The 23,034-nt window shown below is 38.5% G+C and overlaps 1 protein-coding gene across 1 annotated transcript in view; it reads right to left on the bottom strand.

The window, feature by feature from the left end:
• Nucleotides 1-23,034, bottom strand: part of CEP85L (centrosomal protein 85 like) — a 122,486-nt gene that overhangs the window by 87,088 nt on the left and 12,364 nt on the right. The window contains exon 2 of the mRNA XM_064447401.1: nucleotides 18,315-18,476. Coding sequence (XP_064303471.1) covers nucleotides 18,315-18,476 — 162 coding nt within the window. The remainder of the gene's footprint in view (nucleotides 1-18,314; nucleotides 18,477-23,034) is intronic.

The following is a 23,034-nucleotide window of genomic DNA, read 5'->3' as shown; positions in this document are numbered from 1 at the left end:
GTTCATGTACCGCAAGCAATTTACTTAATACACTTTGGGAACGCCAGCATCAAGCAGTAATCCCTTCCACGGGCCAGAAATCATCCCCAGGAATCCTAAAAATTCAATTGCTGCCTCAAGAATAATTTAGCTCACTGGGGAAGTCTCTCCCCTTCAGATGCTGATCCCCAAACGGTAACAGAATAATATGTTAACAGTAGTTTATATTCAACTGGAATAGGTCTGCTGAAGACCTAGCACCCTTGGTCTATGTAATTACTTACCAAGACTTGGGAAAAAGCAAGTATTTAAAAAAAACCTAAACAAACGTTAAAACACCCATAAAATAAACACACAAAAGAGCAAAATACAATATTGCAGAAGTAGATCTAGCTCTCTATTTTCTAACTTTTACATTCTTAGCTTTGTTATTCTACCCTTCATTTACTATACAAGACACTCTCCTTCCATTAGAGTTTCTTGGACACTGTAGGTCTTTGATAACAAATCAACAGCCTACTCTACATGTAGGTCATCATCTGGAACCCAGCTCAGGTCACAAAGGATTAACCTTAAATTGGGTTTGAGCATAGATCTATATCATACAGAAGTCGTCACTTTTTATACTTCAAAAATTAAGCATTATTATCCTTATTTCCCAAATGAAGAACAGGAGGGAAGGTGTTAGAACAACCAGCCTGATGTCACTTAGTAAGCCTTACCTGCTCCCTCCCATTGTTCTCTACACTGAGCAACACTGGCTACCCTGATATAATGTATATATTTTAAACTTCACAAGTTCAAGCAGAACAAAGAGAAGGAATAAACTGGGGGAAAAGGAGGGTAAGACCCATCTGGATTTCTCAGCATTTTCCTATAGCAACCAAAACCTTGATACTTGCCAAAGGAATTTGGCATTCCTATTACTAACAGAGACATTTCTGAAAGCAACAGCAGCAAGAAGATATGGAAAAGTTACTGAATGCCATCCCACAAAACTGATTACAATATAACAAACAGATGTGGAAAAACCTCAATTTTCTTGCACTTTTTCCTGCATCATCTGGCTTTCACCATTTTGACTCTAGCTTCCAATGTTTTATTTTTTCAGACGCACCTGTGAAGCCATTGTACTAAGGCTGATAATAACTGAACGTTGTTCAATTTCTAATACATAATTTCTCTGCAACATAAAACAAAGGAGAGGGATTCACATTTCTGTAATGCCCATAAACAACCCTCCAAGACCTCCACCTTCCCACACACACACCCTGAGTACTTAATTTTGCTTTTTTTGGAGGACAGTTGATAGTTTGAGCAAATGGGAATAATACACTGGTAAAATTAGCAGTGTTAATTCAGAGGCTATATTTAGAACTAAATCTCACACTCTTAGGAGAATTTCTGTATTGTAAAAAACAAGCCTCCCCTCCCGAAAGGAACTATACTTCTTTATATGCCCTTACTGTAAATTAATGAGAGTTATATACACTATTCATCTGAACCTATATGTCACTTTTTTAGAAACAGTCTGAAAATTGAAGGCCATTTGTGTCCTTTGAAAAAGGCTGACTGAAAGATCTGATTTTAACTATAACTCACACTTAAACCCATACTAAATTAGGAGAGAAATGCATAATGCCCAGAAAAGTCTCTTATCCCAGCTTTTCTTCATGAAAATATTTAGCTTTACAAATAACTTAAAAAACCCACCAAAACAAACCAAAAACACATCCATACCACAAAACACAAAAACTCTACCAAAACATTAAACAGCAGCTTGTTACTTCTCCATTCTTTCACTGGCAATTCATTTCTAAAAAAAAGAAGTTACTGCTTCTCCCCCTACTGCCTATGCCAGAGAGAAGATAGTTTATTGCCCTAACATTTACCATGATTTAGAAAATCTTATGAATTAGTAGACTAATTTAATGAAAGTGACATATCCAACTAAATCGTAAGAGCAAGAAAATGTATTTCAGTAATTATAAATGCTTTAAAAGAACGTTTCTCACCCTGAAAGACCAGAAGTTCCTTTGCCAACTTATATATATTTATAAGTCAGGCACTGTTTGGTCCACCAAATCCATCCTCCCTGGTATGAAACACAACACTTGCTACAAATGATATAAACACTCTCAGATTAAAAGACTTGATCCACTGCAGAGAGCAGAACTGTAACCAAACTCCAACTTGCATATTTGAGATAATTTCTGTAATCACTAAAGATAAAACATGCTACAGCATTCAAAAGAAGATGACGACAACATCCCCTGCCCCCCCTCCAAATCCTTGGTAACGTTTTGGGGTTCGATCTCCATAATTCTATAAATCAGTTTAGCACCTCAATTCCCAACAATGTGGTTTACCTAGCCCCAAATGGGATGCTGGTTCAATGCCAATACACCTACCTCAATACCCACTGAATCTACAGCATTACTGAGCACAGCCTTCATGTTTAAACAAAGCATATCAAATGACGTAAGGATTGCAGAGTTATTTTAAGTGCTGCTACCTGTAATGCTACCCAGTCTTCTAAGACTAACTCCTAGGCAATATTAAAACTGAAGAGGGATTCACTGTTTGCAAACAACTAACAAGCCTGAACAAAAACAATCAGAATTACATTTTTCTTCAAAGAGTTTGGTGATTGCTTCTCTCTGTGCCCTAAGAAAATTAGAAGACAGAGTTCGTATGTCCACTTTGTTTTCTGATGTGCAGTTATGGGTACAGAGCCAGCAGTGGGAGAGCAAAGTTTCAATTGCTGTCTTTGATAATGGAAAGAATTTAGTGTTTATAAATTTATTTCCAGTTGTTGGCTCGTGTATTTGGATATTTATAGTATTCATCGCTATGGTATCCAAGCACATTAGCAGTGCTTTGACCCACGAAAAACAATACAAAACTGTTTCTTCTCCACTCTACAACCTATTAAGAAACACCTCGGCTGTGGTATTACCAGCACAGCATGTTCCAGAAATTAGAAACAGAATTCTTTAAAAGCTAGACTCAATTTCAGATCTTACTTTTTGATCAAAACAAGCAGGGAACAAAGTATATCATAAAAGCTGGTGCAGAAGAAAACAGTTTGCTGGGACCTACTCTCTGGCTCTGAAATAAAGTCAGCTCCATAACCACTAGCTCAGAGAGTCTGAATTGCCTACTTACAGCAAGTATTTAAATAAAAAAATTTACACTTGTCTAATGATGTTAATAATTGAAGTCATCCTTCACCCCTGAGAAACACAAGAGAGCCGTTTTGCGCAATGCAGTATCTAATGTGTTCTCCGGTGTTACCTAATAGTACCAGTAAACCCCTAACATAGCAAATTGTAATGGCATTCAGCCCACATACAAGCTACCACGATGAAATCGGAAACTCTGCAAAGGGTAGCAATTTTAGAAGCTACATACAGATCTTCACATCACCACTCAAGTGGTAGAAAGCTATTAATGCCCTTCAGCTCTAGAAGAGAGGTTGCCACAGATGATTTGTGATAAATCAAAGCTAAGACTCTTCACATTACATAAAATATTTTTATAATCAACCACTGCTAAATTCCCTTTTGCATCTTGGACTAGCATTTGTAGACAGATTAGGCATAATTATGATATTGAAACGATGGAGCAGTGGGAACAGAACTGTATCAATAATACAAACACTGAATGCAAGAACAGCTTCTTAACAGAAACCCCAAATATTTTTTATCTTGTCTTTCTGTACTGCACTTTATTTTTAGATTTTAGTTTATATTCTTACTTATTACAGGCCAAAAAGTTTAGTGATGTTAGAAAAACAAGTATGGTAACTGTGTTGTATACACATACAAACTCTCATATAATGCATATTAATGAAACTATACAAGCATATAGGAAAGCTAAATTAAGTAATTTAACCAGACAAATCAGTAGGTTTCAGAGGGAGGAAAAAAGAATTAATCCATGCTCCTCCAAGTCTGATATATCGACTTCTGAAACACAGAACTGCAGCACACATCACGCTCTCCATCAAGTCCCACACCTACCTCCCAACAGCTGGAGTAATACCCACTCATGTAAGCAGCAGTCCAATTAATGTTCTTCAACTGCTACAGTAAATTAAGGGTATACTACTCCCATGGGCATATAGTACTCCCAGAGTCATATAAACAAGAACTCTTGGCAGTAAGTCATATGTTTTTTTAGTTCTACTAGACTATGTTACCTGCCACAACTAACTAAAATTTCATATAATATTCCTACCTACTCTCAAATTCATTCTAAAACCTCAGAAGTACTTATTTAAGAGCTTCTGAATTTTTCACATTCCTCGTCTCCTTCCAAAATACTCCATCCCAATTTCCATTATGAATTAAATAAATTTTAATTTCCAGCAAAGAAGCCATGAATCACTTCACCTAAGATTTTTTATAAGCTGTATTAGACAACAGATATCCAAGCAACCTCCACAAAAAGTACTACTGTTTTCTTTACAAGCGATTTTTTTCATCATTAGTATTTTTTCTCCTGGTCTAGATAGGGCGAAAGAGTTCTTCCACAAGCAGTACCACCCAATAGAACAAGCTTTTCCAGTGTAACTTACAAACTTAAAGAAAAGCCATTATTTCCAAGACCCCATGTCCATCAAACCTGCAAACAGCCTGGCCTTCCATTCAGTTCCAGTCCAGAATGATCCATTGTGGATCTATGACATCAGATTCACATAAGCATGAAAATAACCACATTTTGGGGGCAGATCTTTATACTCAGAAGGTAACTTTTTTTTTGTTCTCCTCCTAGATGGAGAATAGCCACACTGTACCAGCAGGGCTTGCGTATACATAAAAGTAGAAAGTCATACAGAGTTTAAACAATCTAATCCACAACTTGAATAGGTACTAAGTTACATTTACATCATGACACTTGGTTTGTGTAGACTACTAGAGTGCATTACACACATATTTGCATAGTAATAAAGGCTGATTTTAAAATTATCACTTTTAATAATTCCATTAAAACAAAGTTAAATAAAAAGATCATTATACTATACTAGACAATCTCTTATCTGCATGGTCCCTTTACTAAATATCTGCACCATGACCTTGCCAGTTCTTAGTTTACTACTGCCAGAAGCATTAAAAAAAAAAACAAAACCCAAACAAACCAACAAACAAAAACCAAACCCTCTTAAGATTTGTCTAACATGTGGGTCAAACCCCAACCTACGATTATGGGTGCCCCAATGAATCCAACTCCCTTTCTATGCACTCTATATTTTTAATTCACTTTTTAAGCTGAGCTAATTAGAATGAAAACCTTGCCATCAGTCTCAACAGCAAAGTATGAGTGTATGCAGACGGCTGATGCAGTGAGATAAGAGTACTTCTAACCATATCACTTCTCAAAGGAAAAGCTTACTCCAAAAACACTTCTCCCGCAGTTAAAAACTAAGCATCTGTTTCTTTAGAGCTTGTATACAAGATACAACAATAAACTATAACCCTGTTCAAAATCTCTAGGTGCTCCTACGGTAAAACTTATAAATGGGAAAAGTGAAAACCTCCTGCCACTACATTAAAAAAGGCCATTGTTTAAATCAGCCTAGAAAGATTGTTCTATTTTTGAAAATACAAAATATTTTTAGCCTTTGACAGTGGCAGGCTAACCCCTGCTGGAAAAGGATGTACTACTAAGAGTTTAGCATAATTCATGCAATTTAAGAAATACACACAGGACATTAAGCCTTCCGATTCACAGACCAACATCAAGAATAAAATCATCCTGTATACTTAAGAATAGTAGCCCAAACACAGGGAGGCATGCATTGTTCTTCAAAGCAAGATCCATCAAAAATATACATACGTATTTAAACTCTGTTTTATAATATCTAGACTTGCTAAAAACTATAGGAGGTAATGCTGAGCTAGTGCACATGGTTTTGACCAGAAAAAAAAAAAGCCACAGCCCACAACCCACTCATATCCCCACCCCCAAAACCCTATGTATTTAAATGGCAGTCAAATAAATTTATTGGCCACGCTTTTCCTGGTAGTAGCGGGACCAACAAATAAGGGCCAACAACCCAAAACTGGGGCTTGGCAGGTTCAGGCTGGTCATTAGGGAAAAATTCTTCACAAGGACATCCTACAGCACTAGGAATAGGTTACCCAAAGAAGAACCTGTCAAGGTTTTCAAGAATCAGATGGAGTCATAGCTGGCCTGGTCCATGTTGGTGGTGGTCTTGCTCCAAGCTCAGGGCCGGAAACAGTGACCTCCAGCAGTCTTTTCCAAACCACATTTCTGTGATTTTACAGCATGAAAATATCCAGTGCAAAGTCTTCTCAAGAAGATTAAAATCCTTATTAATTTTGCATTTTAAAAAAAGTCTGAATTAAACTTTTTGCTTCCTATTTTCAGATGAGCTAGTCTGTGACATTTAACTTAAGCATCAGGTGAGTTGCAAGGAGCCAACCTACACCCAGGTAGAATTCATCACAGGCATTCAGTGCCAGGTGTGTCATACGTCATGTCACAGCTACATTATTACCTGGCAAGATGAAAGCAAAGTTTTTTCCACTTCTATCCCTTTTTCAGGGCCATACTGTCAAGGAGATTATGTTGTGATCTCAGAACAGGAATGTGATTTCTTCTGGGACAGTAAGCTCATGGGAAAAGAAAAGGCCTTCTGCAATCCACTGAATTTGTTAGCAACATAATTACAAACTTTCTGTTCAATGCCACAAGAGTAAAAAAAAAAAAAAAATCCATGCAGTCATCTCAAGGTTCAATATATTGTAAAAAAGGACAATTAACAAGGAGGGAGATGCTAATTCATGTTTATGTAATCCATAAATGTAACAAATTACTAACGCCCACCAAGTATATTTTATTATTACTACTTTTTCTGTTCCAAGGATTACTTGTGCCGCTGTTCCTCCAGACAGGGAACAGTGCACAGAAGAAGATGCAATTCCTGAACACCACAGGAATACCGGACAGACACTAAACAAGAACAAATTTACCTAAAATTAGAGAAGTTACTCTTGTATCTTTTACAAGAGCCCTCAGGTTCCTACTAAACCAAAAGAATCAGACCATTAATGCTGTCTTTGGTCTAGTCTACCACCACCACCACACTGTCACCTCAGTTTGCAAAACCAAATTAATTTCTCTTAGAACTACATTGTTTCTTCATGAGAATTTTTAAAAACACAAAAACCCAATCTACAATTCTCTTTACCAAGTCACATACTAAAATTCCATCTCTGAAAAACATCACTCTGGTTCTCATTGTCATTAGAAGAAACTTGGAAAAAGCTGCACAGAGGACTGCTGTCTAAGAGAAAGCTTTTGCATTAGAGGGAATAAAACACTGCATCTTTTTCTTGCCAATCACCTTTCTCCCTCTGAGAATATACATAATTTTATCCTTACTTATACACTAAATTGCCTTTTGATTTTTTTCCCCTGATCTTGCTAGTTAATAGGCATTTTCAAAACAATACACACACATTCACAGAAGACAGTCTTTAGATCTACATGACTAACATTTCCTACCAGGGTTGCCTCAAAGAGTTTTTCTGCAGAAAAAGCTTGAATATTCACTAAAAAGCTACTCATTACAAAAGTTGTATTTGTTTTCATAAGCAGAATGAGGCATTAACTTTTCAACCAACTACAAGGATAACTACAATACAAGAATATAAAGCTACAGTGGAAAAATAATCTTTAATGGAAGCTTTTTTCCCCTCCAACAATTTCAAAGTAGTCAAGAGGCAAGAACATACTTTGAGAGGTTTATTATCAATAGAAGGTACAAAAACAAACCAGCAAACCTTCACAAAGCCTCCATGGGGCCTCCTCATGAGAGGATTTATGCTCACTGTGGGGGTGGGGAATATGGGAGGATTTCGCAGTAAAGAGAAGAGCTGTGGGTTTTGCTTGGGGGTTTCATTAAAACAAACCAACCCAAACACTGCTAACAACAGGAAAAGGAAAAAGAAAAGAAAAGAAAAAAAAAAAACAAAAAAACCCCAAGCAAGCAAACAAAACCCAACTAAGCCAAATCAAGACACATTTCTTCTCATAGGGGCCAATATTCTGCCATCCACAGGAGGAGGATCAACTTCAGCCTTCTAAGTAAATATAATTCTGGACAAAAGCAAGTCCAGAACCTATATCCAGACAAAACAGATCCAACTTCAAGCCCAATTTTAAGTAAAATAAAAAGAGCATCAGCGGCAGAAAACTGAGGAGTTGAAGAGCAGCAGGCACGACTTATTACACAATTAAAAATATATTTTTAAAAACCCCACATTTAAAAACCTACTCTTTCAAAGTTTAAACATTTTTTCCAGTATCACTGACAAGTCATCATGATACAAAGTAAAAAAAGGTACTTTTTAAATTGAGATATATCCTAAGGTTTTCTTAGTAACTGGCTTAAAACTGCAGCATATTCAGATGTCCTATCTGTACCATAATGCTTTTGCTCTTCTACTGTTAAAGTTAGAGGTGAAAAGACTTTCTCTCAAATGAAACTCTCTCACCCTGCAATCAAAAGGCTATTTACTGCTACATTTCAATGACCATCCTGCAGCCAGAAGGGAACACAGGGCCTCCAGTTTTTAGGCTTTTTTCTTCCTGGCAGTACCAACACTACTGATACTGTCTAGATCTTAACAACAGAGCCACAAGAAAACAAATCTTAGGCAACATTTCAGCCCAGTTCTAAATACCAACTGCTGATCCTCATAACAGGTCACCTGGTGCTACCCAGCACATCCCAATGAACACAGCAAATAGCTCATATGATGTTCAGTTTATGCCAACATGAGAGCCTTGTCTCTGTTTTGTGTAACTACAACTATCCTTCAGACTATGTACAGACTTCTTCCAGGTTATTTTAAAATAATATAATCTACAATGATGATCTTTTGTACACAGCTATAAAGCTAAATTTCACATGGAGGAACATCTACTCGGGAGATGTTCTCACCTCCACTCTCCTGATAGATTTCAAGCCAATTCTTCTTAAACACAAGTAGTTTTGGAATTAAGAAACCTTCTTCTCTCACCACATGCCTAAAACCTCATTAGTGGTAAGAACAAAAAACAGTAAAATTATGAGCTATCAAAGAAATTAAATCTGCTTATATACTCCTGTATTGGAAAGTCTTTTTTTTTCTTCCATTAAGACCCAACTTTAATGACGAATTCACTTTAGCACCCATTCATTGCTCAATTTTCTTCAAACACTTGTATTTACAATGAATCAATGACATGCTACTTTTACGCTTGTATTTTTAGCTGAAAATACCAAAGAACTGCAAACCAGGGTAAATAAGCTATTACAAGTACATAAGTGTACGTAAAGGAAGACACAAATCCCCATGTCTCTGAAACTGCAGTATAATTACATTGTAGCTCCCAGTACGAGGCTGTGAAAAAGGGTCACACATTCTAGGTACTGTGGAGACAAACAAGAAACAACCTTTCTAAGTAGCATGACAATGTAATGAGATCATGTGAGAGTATTACTATCAGCTCCAGGAGCTTTGAAAGTGTCTAAGGACAACAAAAACAGAGCAAATATTTAATACCACAGTACACAGGTGACTGGGGTTTCATCTGCAATTTCCTCTTCAACACAGCAGGAAGAGAAGATTATACTTCCTGCACACTTTTAAGGACTACAATTCAATACTTACAAAAACTAACACCTACATTTAAAGAAAAACATATTTAGGAGAACTTCTAATCACTGTAATATTACCTCAAACTGGAATAACTTATTACGAAGAAGCCGCTAAGATTATTCTTACAGATTAACAAATCCGTTTAAACTAGACAGCCCTGTTTTTTCTAGGTTTATTCCAACCTCTGCTCATCTCAAATTATACGTCCTAGTTCTCTCTTCAGTCTGAATGAATGAAAAAATACATGTGTATAACTTTTTAAAGCAATTCCTAAAAGTCAATGGACAGGTAAGAAAGCAAAAACCTCTGTAATTAACCAAAAGATTGCTGACGGCTGTTGATAGCTTAATATAATGTAAAAAATACAGATCAACTTCATCATCATCATCTCAACTCATATTTTTCATACATTCAAATCTGCCAAGTACTCAATGAAAAGACACTTTCTAGAACGAGGCGTTATTGCCTTTCAGTGGCAAAGAAGTGACCTCTGTGTAGCCAACTATACTTCTACAATGCAGACTTCCACGCCTGCAGCTGACACAAATGCAATCATTGTCATCGCAAAATCTTATGTCAGGCCTTTAAAAGGAAGAAAAGAAAAAACCCTAAAAATTTCTTTTACCATGTTTTCATTGGGAAAAACCCACACCAATTTTCCTTCTAAGTTTGATTGGGTAAGAAGCATTTAAGATGGTGAAAAGAGAAACCACAATGACAATAGTTGCTTTAAAAACAAACCAGTCACAGTTCTCCAAGGAATTTAACATACCAAATGCAACAAATTTGCACCTAATTCTGCCTGAAAATTAACAGTCCAGCTGTTACCAACTATCACACAGGTGAGGTTACTGCAAACAAACTGCTCATGACTAGACAGTCAAGCATTCTTGCAGGCTTTTTTTTCCTCCCCTTACCAGTCCCCACAACTCAGAGTGTTTCATTCCATCCAAAACCTGGGCTACCTAATGAAACTTGTAATTTGCTGCATACTTCTCACTTTCTCATACACTTAATTCCCCTAATGTGAAGAAAGTCAGTGACAAAGCGAGATGGAATAACTACGCTTCATGTAAGAGTAGTCTCTGCACATGGTTCTTTCTCACTGCTACCTTTATACTGCCAGAACTGATGTAAAAAGCCCACCTGACTTATCACAGAAGCTCACAGAAACACAAGGGAGGCCCTGAAAAAGGTTCTCTTTAACAGGGAACTTTTACATTCTACTTCAAAAATCTTTTTACACTGAAATCATAGCTAAAATAAAGGATGATGTTAAACACACTAACTGGACTTCACACTTTAAAAAAAAAAAAACAAGGGTTTTATCTGTGCATACATTAAGGTAGAAACAGTTCTGTTGAATAAAGACTAAGAGCAAAACATAAGCCCTCCAGAAAATGGCAGTGTTGTAAAACTGTTAAAAACCAGGGATTTACAAACCTTTCTCTGGAGGGTACAACCAGTCTTCTCTGTCAAGTCCTGAGCTAGAACTCCAGGCAGCAGCACAGGGCTTTTCTTGCTCAGCAGCAGGTTATAATCAACTCACTGCCTACATCCCAAATGACTACAGTCTATCACTACGTGCACTACTTTGTCTATAGTGGAAAGGATTAAAAAGGAGTCCTGTGATTTTTTTTTCATATAAGGCTGCAAATGCTACTTGAATATGTACATTAAACAATGACTAGCTACAGAATGTTTCCAGTGCTCATACAAAGGTAGGTTACACCGCTAAATGTTCCTCTCTTTTGCTGTTCTGAAACTGGCCTCACTCCCGTTTGCTTCAAGGGATCTTGAGTTACAGAGCTGCTGAATGTAGGCCAAAGTTTTCTTTGACTTAACAGTAGCAAGGAAAAGTGCAAAGTCCTCCATGAAATCTCTCAGCAGAGATGTACAATACTTGGCATACCCAGGTCTTGAGATACTAACCTAAACAGAGACAAGATCAGTCTATGATGCTCCTTATTTTCCCACCAGAATGCCAGTTATCCACCACACTACAAAAATACAGATTACAGGACATATTAAAAACAACTCCCCAAGATTTCACCTGAGCATGATGCAAATGATATGGAATAAGAGGCAGAGATTGTACTGGGTTTGGCTGGGACGGAGTTAATTTTCTTCATAGCAGCCCCTGCGGTGCTGTGTTTTACACTGGTGACCAAAACAGTGTTGCTAACACACCAGTGTCTCAGCTGTTGCTGTAGAGTACTTACACAGCATCAAGGCCTCTGCCACCCCAGCAATGGGGTGCACAAGAGATTGGGAGAGGACGCAGTTGGGACAGTTGACCTGAAATACTGAAGAGATTCCATACAATATAACATCATGCTCAGCAATCAAACTGGGGGGAGTTTTTTCCCCAAAGTACTTGTTGCTTGGAGACTGGCTGGGCATTGGTCTGCTGATGGTGCTTTTGCATCACTTGATTCTTGTTTGGTAGGTTTTTCTTTCACTTATTAAACTGCCTTTAGCTCAACCCACAAGTTTGGGTTTTTTTCCTTGCTTTTGCTCTTCTGATCTTCTCCCTCATCCCACTGGGGGGGAGGGGGGGAGGTTGCACAGGGACCTACCTGCCAGCTGGGGACAACATCCCAAACCATCTCAAACACATTCATTCTGATATAAGTCAAACAGTGACATAACTTCCAAAATATACATGATAGACATAACTTTTTGTACAGTATGAAAGCAAATGCTGCCAAGTCCTAAGTAAGCACAATTTATTTTCACTGAATTATTTCTGATCAGACTGAACAGAAGTCAGCTTTCTAAAAACCAAGTACTGATGTTAGCTGAAGGCAAAATTCACTGAAGTTCATTGGGCAGAAACTCCCACTAGCTGGAAAAAATACTAGCAGGATTTTTCTATGTGAGTCAAACTGAGCATGTGCATACTGTGAGCTTGTTTCTATGGAGGAACTATCACAAAGACAAAGTATGAAGTTAAAGCAGCATCTATTTCTCTCTGCAGAACGTTCACATGTGGAATTAGTGAGTGCCTTTAGTTCAAGTCATTTTCAAATTCAAAGTACAAAGGGAGTATGCTACCGTCACTTGAAGCAATTTCCCCATGTCTTATTTTACTGGAAAACTTAATTAGCATCATTTTTTCCTATCCATTAAATCCTGGAAATCAGTTACTAGAATTCTGAAATAACCCATGTTCAAATCCTACCAAAAAAACCCTCAGAAAACAAACAGCAAGCTCTGAGCATTAATATTTATATTCCCCTCAGAAGTATAGGCACTCATTCTAGCAAGGGATGACAGTACCTCTTTTACAAGGAACTAGGTCTAGTACAGGCTTAAGTGAAATGCACATTTCTGATTGTCAGGATAGATAATATCCAAGTAACACAATAAGGCTGACTCACAGAGGGCAGGACACTGCTTCACAAGGTGAAAGTTGGCAAGCAGGGAGGAAGGAAACCGAGGAAGAATGCCTCAAACATCATTATTTTCTAACCTCCAAATAATCCAACTACTTCACCAAACTTACACCACTACTTGCCAGGATCCAAAAGCATAAAGATTAACCTCAACTCAAGTAAGTTCAGGGACTTGTCTGAAAATCCATCATCTTCCACATTACTGAGCACAGTAGACAATGAGCACAAAGTACATTGTCAGCTCTCAAGATCTAGGATCCTTGTGCTATTGCACCTTCCTGACATCAAAACTGATCGCACAAACTAGTATTTAACCTCTACGCATTCTCAATCCTATTATCTTTAGCAGCATGCTAAGCTAAACAAAACAGCCCCCCCCAAGACACTCAGATTTTGTCTCCGGAAATCCAGCTCTGCCTTTCACGATATTAATCAGCTGTATTTATTAGATTGTTTTTTCTTAAAAAAAAAAAAAAAAAAAAAGGGGGGGGGTGGAAAGCAGCAGGGGACAGGGAGGAATGTTAGGAATACCATGCTCAGGATCTGCTGGAAGAAGACTGCTTGAAATAGCAAAATCAAATCGCTTTGAAGCTGGCTGTACCACGGTCCCAGGTGTACCAAGAAATGCTACAATTAAATTGAACTAATTAGCTTTTTTTTAATCCGATAGAAAGGTAACATATTCCAATCAAAATTAGAGACAAAGAGAGTTCCCTGCCCTCACTGCATTACACCAGGTTCCTAATCTATCAGTTAAGCATTCCAGAGGAGTCACATCTATACAAAATGCAGTGAGACAATATATCAAGCGTGCTGCATCTAGTCCACAATACTCCCTGAACCACTACTTGTGAAACTCCTCTCCCAAAGGCAACCTATATATACAGCTGTGGAACCACATTTTAAAATGTGAACAGACCACACCTATTCAGATTTCTATATGAAAATGACACAATTACCCGTCCATCTTAAATCAGCATTTGGGGGAGGGGTGTGTTTTTAAATAAAGTTTTTTTAAAAAGATAAACTAGCAGAACACCAACTCCCCAGTAAAAAAAGTAGTAACTCTGATACTCTGCATCCAATCTCTCTCTTCAGGAAAGCAACCTTTATGAATTTTCATGCCTATTAATTTGCAACCAGAAATGGTAAATCAAGAATCCTATTTAAGGGAGAAAGATCTGATTTACGAGGAACTTCCCACCGAACAGCAAGCTTATCTGATGGAGGAAGATGTTTTGGCCTGCAAGAGCCATGGGCCCTGCACCTTGTCGCATTAATATCAGGTTCTTATCCCTCCTGTCCAAAAGGCAAAACTCAGAATGTGTACAGGGGAAACAGCTCTGCTGAGGTTTACAGCCCATTTAATTTCTGATAAGACCCAGATTCTTTAATTAAGTCATATAAATAAAAACAGTCTCAAAAATGCTTAAAATATAGACTTCATGTTTACTACATAAATACTACTGAAAGAATGGTTATACAGAGACTGATGGATGACCAGCATAGGTGTTACAATGGTTATTTAAAGCTCCAAGTATAAATGCTATTATTGCTGATGGAGCATAGGAAACATTGTGCTTCATGAATGTGTTGCACATTTCCATAAAGTATCTCACGCCTTTTTCCCCAATAGACATACTAGACTGTAAAAGAAGCACTTTAATCAAGACCATGCATATTATGTAGACAGAGAATTAGAGAAGTCATAATTTAGAAGTTCACCATCACGTCTCCTACATCAAAAGAATTCTAAATTTCGTTTCACAGCTCCTTCTGGAACCTGCTTCCATTTGAAAGGCTTCTGAGTTGCACATATACAAGACACAAGATCCTGTAACTGAAAGTTGTCAGAACTTTATACCTCTACTTTTTCATTGAAAGAGAGGCTTTTTTCTGCCACCCACCACCCCTTAAACCTTGTTTCCTATTTTAGCTTCACTTCTGAAATAGTATCAACAGTCATTTGCTCGAAGTCTGAAGTTGAAACACAAAGTACACCTGTCAGCTGTTTGATGTTGGGAGCTAATCTTTTGTCCCTATAAGCATAAGCCACAAATGTTAAGCCTGCCAATTTCAGAGCTGCCAGTGAGAAGGAAAACAAGAACAAGAAGGTTCAGACAGTCTTTACTGATAATTGACCAGCTGTTGGCCACCAACTAAAATCTTTTCTCCCATGCAGTTCATCCTGAACACAACCTCCTACTCTACCAGAAACGCAATAACTTTTCAACAGTTTCATAGGGCTCTATATTTTGCTTCTGCCATATTTCTTAACAGAGAGTATGACATTTTCCTGAAGACTAACTGCAATCAATGCCCAAGAGTAAACTATTCAGTCAGACTTGTACAGGATAAGTTGAAAACAGTAACAACAGAGTTGACTTAAGGTCAACACAGAGGTAAGTTTAAAGAGCAAAAAACCTGGAAAAGACTATAAAAATATTTTCCTCCTGCTCCATACAGAATACAGTAACTACTTTTATCTTGCTCAAAAGCTGATCCTAATCCAGAACCACTTACTGAAAGGAAACAAACCAACCAACCCATCCACCCAACCACATTAACTGTAGTTTACACAGAGATAAAAATGCCTTTTTACATGACTCCTTAAGTTAGGAGAAGTCTGAATTAGAAATTTAAGATCTATTTTGCCCAAACTAACATCCACACATTTACAATTTCTAAATTTTTCCCTTCAGCTTCTCCCAGGGCACATCAACATTGTTCAACCTCAGTAACAAAACTCAACTAGTCATTTCATTTCCTAACCTTCCTATCTTTGTACAACATAATATAGAGACAACCAACCAAATACATTTTAATGTAAAAGATTTCTCTTCCTCTTGCCTCTGTCAAAGCCCCTCTCCCCTCCAAATCATACTGGTTTGAGCCAAACACAAGACCCACTTGGCATTATTCTTTAAAACCTGCACTTTCAAAGAGAGCGAATGCTCCTGTAATGAAGTATGAGTAAGACGACAAATTAAAAGAAACATGTAAGATGCAAGGAACAACAGTAAAAACAGTCTTAAAAATGCATCGGAGCTCCACAGTCTGCACCAGAGTATTTACTATTAACTACACATCTGCACAAGTGATTTCACCTGCGACTTAATTTCAGAATTAAAATCTGCTTTAATTCTGAAATTAAATTTTTTGATATTTAGTAGGCATAATAGAAAGGAAATAGCAAAGCCACACTTCATTCTCTGAGCATTGTTAAAAACTGTAATGATCTGCTGACTTGTGAAAGAAATTCCCCTCCGAAAAATCTCCAAGGGCTTCTTCCCCAGCACCATATTGAGAGCAGATGGCCAGCATCAAGTCTGCAATTACCAGCTTGGCCTGGCAGTCCCACAGATCACAACGATACTCTCTTCTTTCTGTGGATTCAGGGAGGAGGCAGCTTGACATATGCCAACAACTAGGTATCATAGGCAACACTACTTTCCACTAAAAACGTAACTACACATTCCATTTCCAAACCTGTCATATGCTCCTTCCATTAAGTTTCATTTTTCATTTAGGTTTCCCTCCCTTTTTTTTTCCCCCCAACTTTTTTCTTCTGCTGCTTGTAAGTTTTTCAGACAAGGTGGCAGGAAATCAATAACATTGAGGGTACAGAACTGACCATTGTCAAGCACTGCCAGAGGCACAAACTTCACAAACTATCTGTGGTTGCAATTTTTCCCTTTTTACTTTGAGAAACCCCAAAAGCAGCTTGTAGAAATGCTCTATTAAGAGCATGCAAATGGACAGAGTTATTAGTTAACTGGTAAAAAAATGCCTATCAAACTTGTGATTGTATCAGTGTGTCATCCCTCACTGCCCCACCCCCCCACCCCCAACAACAGTTGTTCAGTTCTGCTCTTTAGCCAGAAAGACATCTGATGATGAGGTGCTGTTTCATTTCCTCTCCTTCCTCCCACCCCTCAAATGGGAAAGCCCTCAAAGCAGGGGAGGGAAGAACATGTTTTTAATTCAAATATTGCATCTTAAAATACTATTGTGCAATACTTGGGTGAGCCCAATTGTAAACCTATATATATGCGCACTATGAGAAAGCTTTATTCTCCCTACATCTCTTAAAAGAAAAAAGCAATAAGGCTTCTACATTAATAACGACTTACTATTTCAGTTTTACACCCAAGAATTTGAGTATTTGACTAAAATCTTTATTTTGCCAAAGCCAATAAAGGTTTAGAAATGAAAGTAAGCAGAAAGAAAGCTATGAGGACTCTCCTACAGAGCTCCTTTCCAACTGACAGATGCAACAGGAAGAGGGTGGAATGGATTTCCTTATGTGCAGAGAGGCCTGACAGACTTAACTGAGGCATTTGGACCTCTCCTCAGTATTGCTCAGCCCCTCTATACAGATTTCTGTCTCTTACATTGATTCAGCATTCCTTGCTTCATGTCTACTGTTTCTTCCTGTTCTTCCTCATTTCAGCTACCCCTTTTGACAAATTTACCAGGCAGAAAAGAATATCATAGTCCAGCTGTCATTACCTTAGTTTTGAAAATCCTGCTGGGAAATAAGGCTGTGCAATAAAACCTCAAGCCTTATTCCCTGCCTTGTCTCTCATTCAGGCTTAATTCCAGTGACACATTCTACAGGGTGGGTGCCAATGTTATGATGATCCTGTTACCTTAGAGGCTAAACCCCTCGCTGATAAGATCAACTTTGAGTAATCATGATTTAGCCCAAGCTAAGTTTCAAAAACCTTTAGATACCGTTGACTTTCCTTACAATCTTTGATTATGTGTCAAATGCCATGCAATAAGATGTAAACATACTTCTCAAAGAGGAAAGAAATGAGAAGACAACACTCCCCACTTTCCTCCCAGCCCTAATGAGTAAGCTTTCTTTGCTGACACACACAATAAATACCAGAAAGCATTGTCTTTTCATCAACTCCCTCAAAAGTTTTTCTGCTTTAACCACTTGTTTATCAAGCGCTGTAGCACAGGATATTACTTCTCTGTATAAATCTGCCACTTCTTGTAACTGCAGTTATCGAAAGATCTAACACAAGTACTGGCTTTGTGGCAGAGATGCAAGTTAATGCATACAACTCATGCAGAAGTAAATTAATTAAACCTCACCAGGACAATTACTTGGTCCAGCCAGGAAAACAAAGAACTGCATGCACTCAACAGCTTTGGAAAACTACTGTTATTCTGGGAAACATATTCTGAAAACTTTTTGGATCGTTTCTCTCTCAGAAACATCCAAAACTTAACAGTGTCAACTCACCTTCCACACTATCAGAACAGGAGGTACCAATCCCAGTGTCCCCGCTGTCGGAAGCTATACTGTGTCTTCTGACAGGATTGCTTTGACCGCTTGATGAAAGGGTTGTGGACTGCCACAGGGGTTCAGTACCAGGTAACCATCCAACTGAGGAATAATCTGAGCCTACAAAGAAGGAAGCCAGAAGTCTGTCATTACAGATACACTAGAGAAGTCAACAACAAAATACCAATCAAGAGGAAAACTGCATCCCATGTTTCATAGTTCAGGTTTGAGCCAGACTCTGTGCCGATGCTTTGCGGTTTTGTGTTTGTTTTTTTTTTTAATACAATCCTTTTACTAGGTGGAAGCATCCCCCAAAAAACCCAGTAAATAAATTTTTACTGTTTAAAAACATAACCCTTAAACTGTTTGTGCACTAACTTTAACAAAATACTTATCATACAATTCCTATTCTAGAACCAATTCTCAACTTACAGCAGAATTTTGCATTGCAAGTGTTTAACTACAATCAGAGAGATGAACAAATTGTAGGACAGAAACCAGTTGAAGAATTGGCCAGTGAAATACAGCCATTTCCAACTGTGCGTAAACCACATGACTGAGGTGATAAAATAAAGCCAGCAATGAAATCATTAACACTGATATCTCAACTAATTAATTATGTTTCACTGTTATCAGTAGTTTTCAGTTATCAAAAGATAGACTACCTACTCAAGCAGGAACATAGCAGCACGCAAGCTGTCTCTGTGAGACATCTATCCATCTAGTGATTTATTTAAATAAAAAAGAAAACAGAATTAAACAACTGTTATAGTATTAACTGGTAAAGCACAACTCAGAGCAACAAATAGTTCTTCTGTTCACGGAATTTTTGAGAATGCATGGCCTACTTTATAGTCAGTCTCAGGGGAAAATACACCACAGTACAGTCCCAGAGGACCATCACAATTTCCAATAACCAATATCTAAATCTGAGCATTTTTTATAGGCAGAATACTGACCACCATGTTCGCACTCCAAACCAGCAGAGCCACATAAAGAACCTTGGAAAAAAAGCACGACCTGCTCTTGATTTTTATATATAATCACATACATACACCCCCTCTAGCAGTTAGCTTTGCATAACGCTCTCAGCAGGAAATGACTCATGAAGTATCACTTCACATAGAACCTCTCTTATGCTACGTATGGTTATTTTTAGGTCATTTAAACATTTTCAGCAGTGTCCATCCAAAGTCGTGACAGTGATTTGCCTCTGCAATGACATCTGCAGATCGCTGCTATTTCCAGCTGTACTTGTTTACCAGTAAATTAAATAGTTTAGAAAAGCACGTAAAAATGACTGTTTTATATATATAAACCCCCACATATATATGTATACATATATACTCCCCATGTAGCAGCCAAATCACTAGACCTACTAGCCAGAATGATAATAGCTGCTCACCAAGCCACTTGTAAATGGAGAAATACAGTACATGCTTCCTTACTGTATGCACTTTCTAACTGTAACATGACATCTAAGACAGTCTGCTTTCTGTAAGTAGGTTCTTGGAGGTCTCAGATATGCCTGTCCATCTTATTTGTCTCAACTTCATTCTGCTTTGAGGTTACTGTCTCCTCTTCCCTTTAACATATTTTCTCACAGCCTTCAGAATCACTCAGTCCTCCCTCCCCTTCGCTGTACTTGTGCAATGCATTTCCTGCTCTTTCTTAAATCTTTTGCTTTTCCTTCCCCAAAGTCTCTTAATTACTGAGTAGCTTTCAAGTCCAAGGGTGAGGCAGCAGAACAGAAGACCAGAGGAGCCAGACATGAACATGACTGCCCATGGCTCACCCATCACATCCTGTAAGAAAGTCCCAGCAAAGATCCTAAGTGAATACACTCCAGGTGTCATTCTTCATACCCTCCTCTCTCTGTCATCATTTAACATACTGAAATGTGATAGTTTCATATACAGCTAGCGGGAAACTGGGACGCTTCTTCCTTTCCTACCACCCAGCACATTTTTCACTAAACACTCTGGCTGCTTGGGGAACGGCAATTTTTCTGTCCCTCACTCTAAATAGGTCTACTTTTCACAAGAGTTCCACTTCATACTGCTCAGGCTGCATCTAGCTATTCCAGCAAGAAAAAAGTTGACTTATGGGAGTCCAAGCTAATTAAGTCAGACACAGTTCTGATACAGGAGACATTTAAAAACACATTTACAGAAGAAAAATTTAGTTCCATTTACCCTTTATAATGATGTTCTCCACAACTCAACTCTTTGGTGACATTTCAGCTTTTGTGGCATTAAACAAGTGTTAAAAGAAATGCAGCAGATAATGCTGTGTTGATTTAATGTGTAGTAGTGGTAGCACTAAGCCTCAAACTCTTAGATCTCTTGGTTAGACAAAGGTTCAATATGTGAACCTATAACCACCCATATGTAGCTCCCCAAAAGGGAGCAATACTTTTCACTTTGGTAGAGCTTGGAGGAATAAAAGCTAAAAATACTGCAGAATGAAAGAGAGGGACTTAGATAGAAAAGGACGTTCAGAGGTCATTTACTTTAACCCCCAGCTCAAAGCAAGGCTAATTAGATCAGACTGCTCAGGGCCCCATCCAGCTGAGCCTTAAACACCTCCAGGACATAGATTCCACAATCTCTCTCTCTGGGTAGCCTGTTCCAGCATTTAACCACTCAGTGCAAAGAAGATACTCCTAACATCTCATCAGTGTCTCTGGCGTTCCAAACACGTTGCAGTAAATGCCAAAAGATGCAACAAAAAAGTCTTTTTGTCCAGTCTAGTTGCACTGTAACATACTAGAGGGGGCAGACAGTCATCCCCATCAGGATAGCTATAGGTACTGTAATTGAGGAAATAAAAAACATCACAAAATACCCTACTATAATCTATTCTCAATTTTACACCTATATGCACACAGCCTAGGGATGCACCAAGCCCCGGGCACGGTGCTGAAGCACAGGTCCAGGAGGACTTGCTAGCACAGCACAGAACGGATGCAATGCTTCCTGGAACACCTTTGCATCCTGGGGCAGTTCAGCATTTCTAAGTTACCTCATGAAGCCTGACTCTTGAGCTAGCAGGCCTAAAGAGGTAAGTGCTGGTATACATCTATAGCTACACACAGATCAGCATGACGCCAACAGCAGTTTATTAGCTTTGGCTCAACGCAGGCCTCCCAGAGCCCATCTGGCTCTGCAGGGAACTACTCAAGTCTCTCCACACGGTGCTCTGGGCTCCAGAAGGGTCTCTTCAGCCAAGCGCTCCCTCTCACTCCCCCTCATGATGCACAGCTGGCTGTGCACAGCTGGAGCACGCCCACAGTGCCTCACTAGGATCACGACTTTCCCTTACAGTCATCCCGTACACAGGCATGGACAGGGGATGGGATGGGGTGGAACAGTCTCATTTTCTCACTCAATGGGCTTCTACTGTTCAGGAGCAGCCTCTGCATTTGAAAAGGGTATGTCCCAAGAAACAGAACTAGTTTAGAATTTGAAGAGGCAAACAGTATGTGCTTTTTAACCTATTTCAGACATGCCAACAGAACAAGGTTGCACGTGATCAAGAAACACTTTCTCTTTTGCCTCCCACCAAAGTCCTGACATTAAATGTGCTGCATTTTTTTAAAAAGATAGCTAATTACATATTCCAGGAGTCTACACTTTCTAATGTTTCACTGCACATCTGCATCATTGTTTTACCTTGCTCACCTAATGGTGTTTCTGCACAATACAAGGCCATTACAGAAACAGTCTACATGAAAAGGAGCTTTTCAAAGCTAACTGAACCCAGTCCCATAAATGGCCAAATAAAAGCAACAAGATAGTAGAAACAGACTCAATAATTAAGTCTCAACAGTAAGTTGTACTCCCCATTCAAAGTGCCAGAGAGCAGACCCCCTCCTCATCGCCAAGGGAAGGTAATTACACAAGTTGCAGTAAGGAAACATAACCCATAAAATAAGACCTTATAGACCTCATTAGTCCAAGTCATTATTTAAAACTTCACTTATTAGTTTCACTATACGAAACCGACCTCCTGAGCCAAGTCCTGAAGAATCACCAATCGCGATGCACCCTGTTCTATGCACGTCCTTTTCAACAACTCTGCAAACACGTGATCTTTCATGCAGCAAACAGCCTACACTGAAAGAACCAAGCGTAAGAGGGGAAGAAGATACACAGGAGTCCCCACGCTGCTCAGCTAGCACACCTGCTTTACCCTACTGCTCTAATCTCAAGCCTGCCAAACGACAGCTAGCATCCATCTGCCCAAAATACAGAGTGGAGCAAGAAAACCAAGCAAAAAATTCTAATAGATATTTGTGCTGCTAAATTGTATCTTACCATCTGACTATGATTGTTCCTTACTGGGTCAAGAAAATCCACCTTTCAGAGGACTTAACAGAAGAAAAGTAGTGTCATCCTACCTGGCTGTAATTTCCAACAACAAACGTGACAAAAAAATACATCCAAGATCCCAAACAATTTTCCCCAGGAGCTTTGTTTATACAAACACTTGACTGCCTCTGAGTTTGGCCAGTTAAAGATATCAACATAGTGCTGTGTTTCCAGCTTAGGCATTTAAAACAGATCAGTTAACAACTAAGTATATAAAGTGCAGGAAGTAGATTATTTATTAAAAGAGAACAGTTGTTGAAATTTCACTCCACAAAAACATGTATCTTTTTCTGTGTGCTACAGAA

This window comes from Phalacrocorax carbo, chromosome 3 (assembly GCF_963921805.1).
Source record: "Phalacrocorax carbo chromosome 3, bPhaCar2.1, whole genome shotgun sequence".
Taxonomy (NCBI): domain Eukaryota; kingdom Metazoa; phylum Chordata; class Aves; order Suliformes; family Phalacrocoracidae; genus Phalacrocorax; species Phalacrocorax carbo.
Note: the sequence above shows the minus strand (reverse complement) of the source record. Positions and strands in the feature narration are given on the sequence as shown.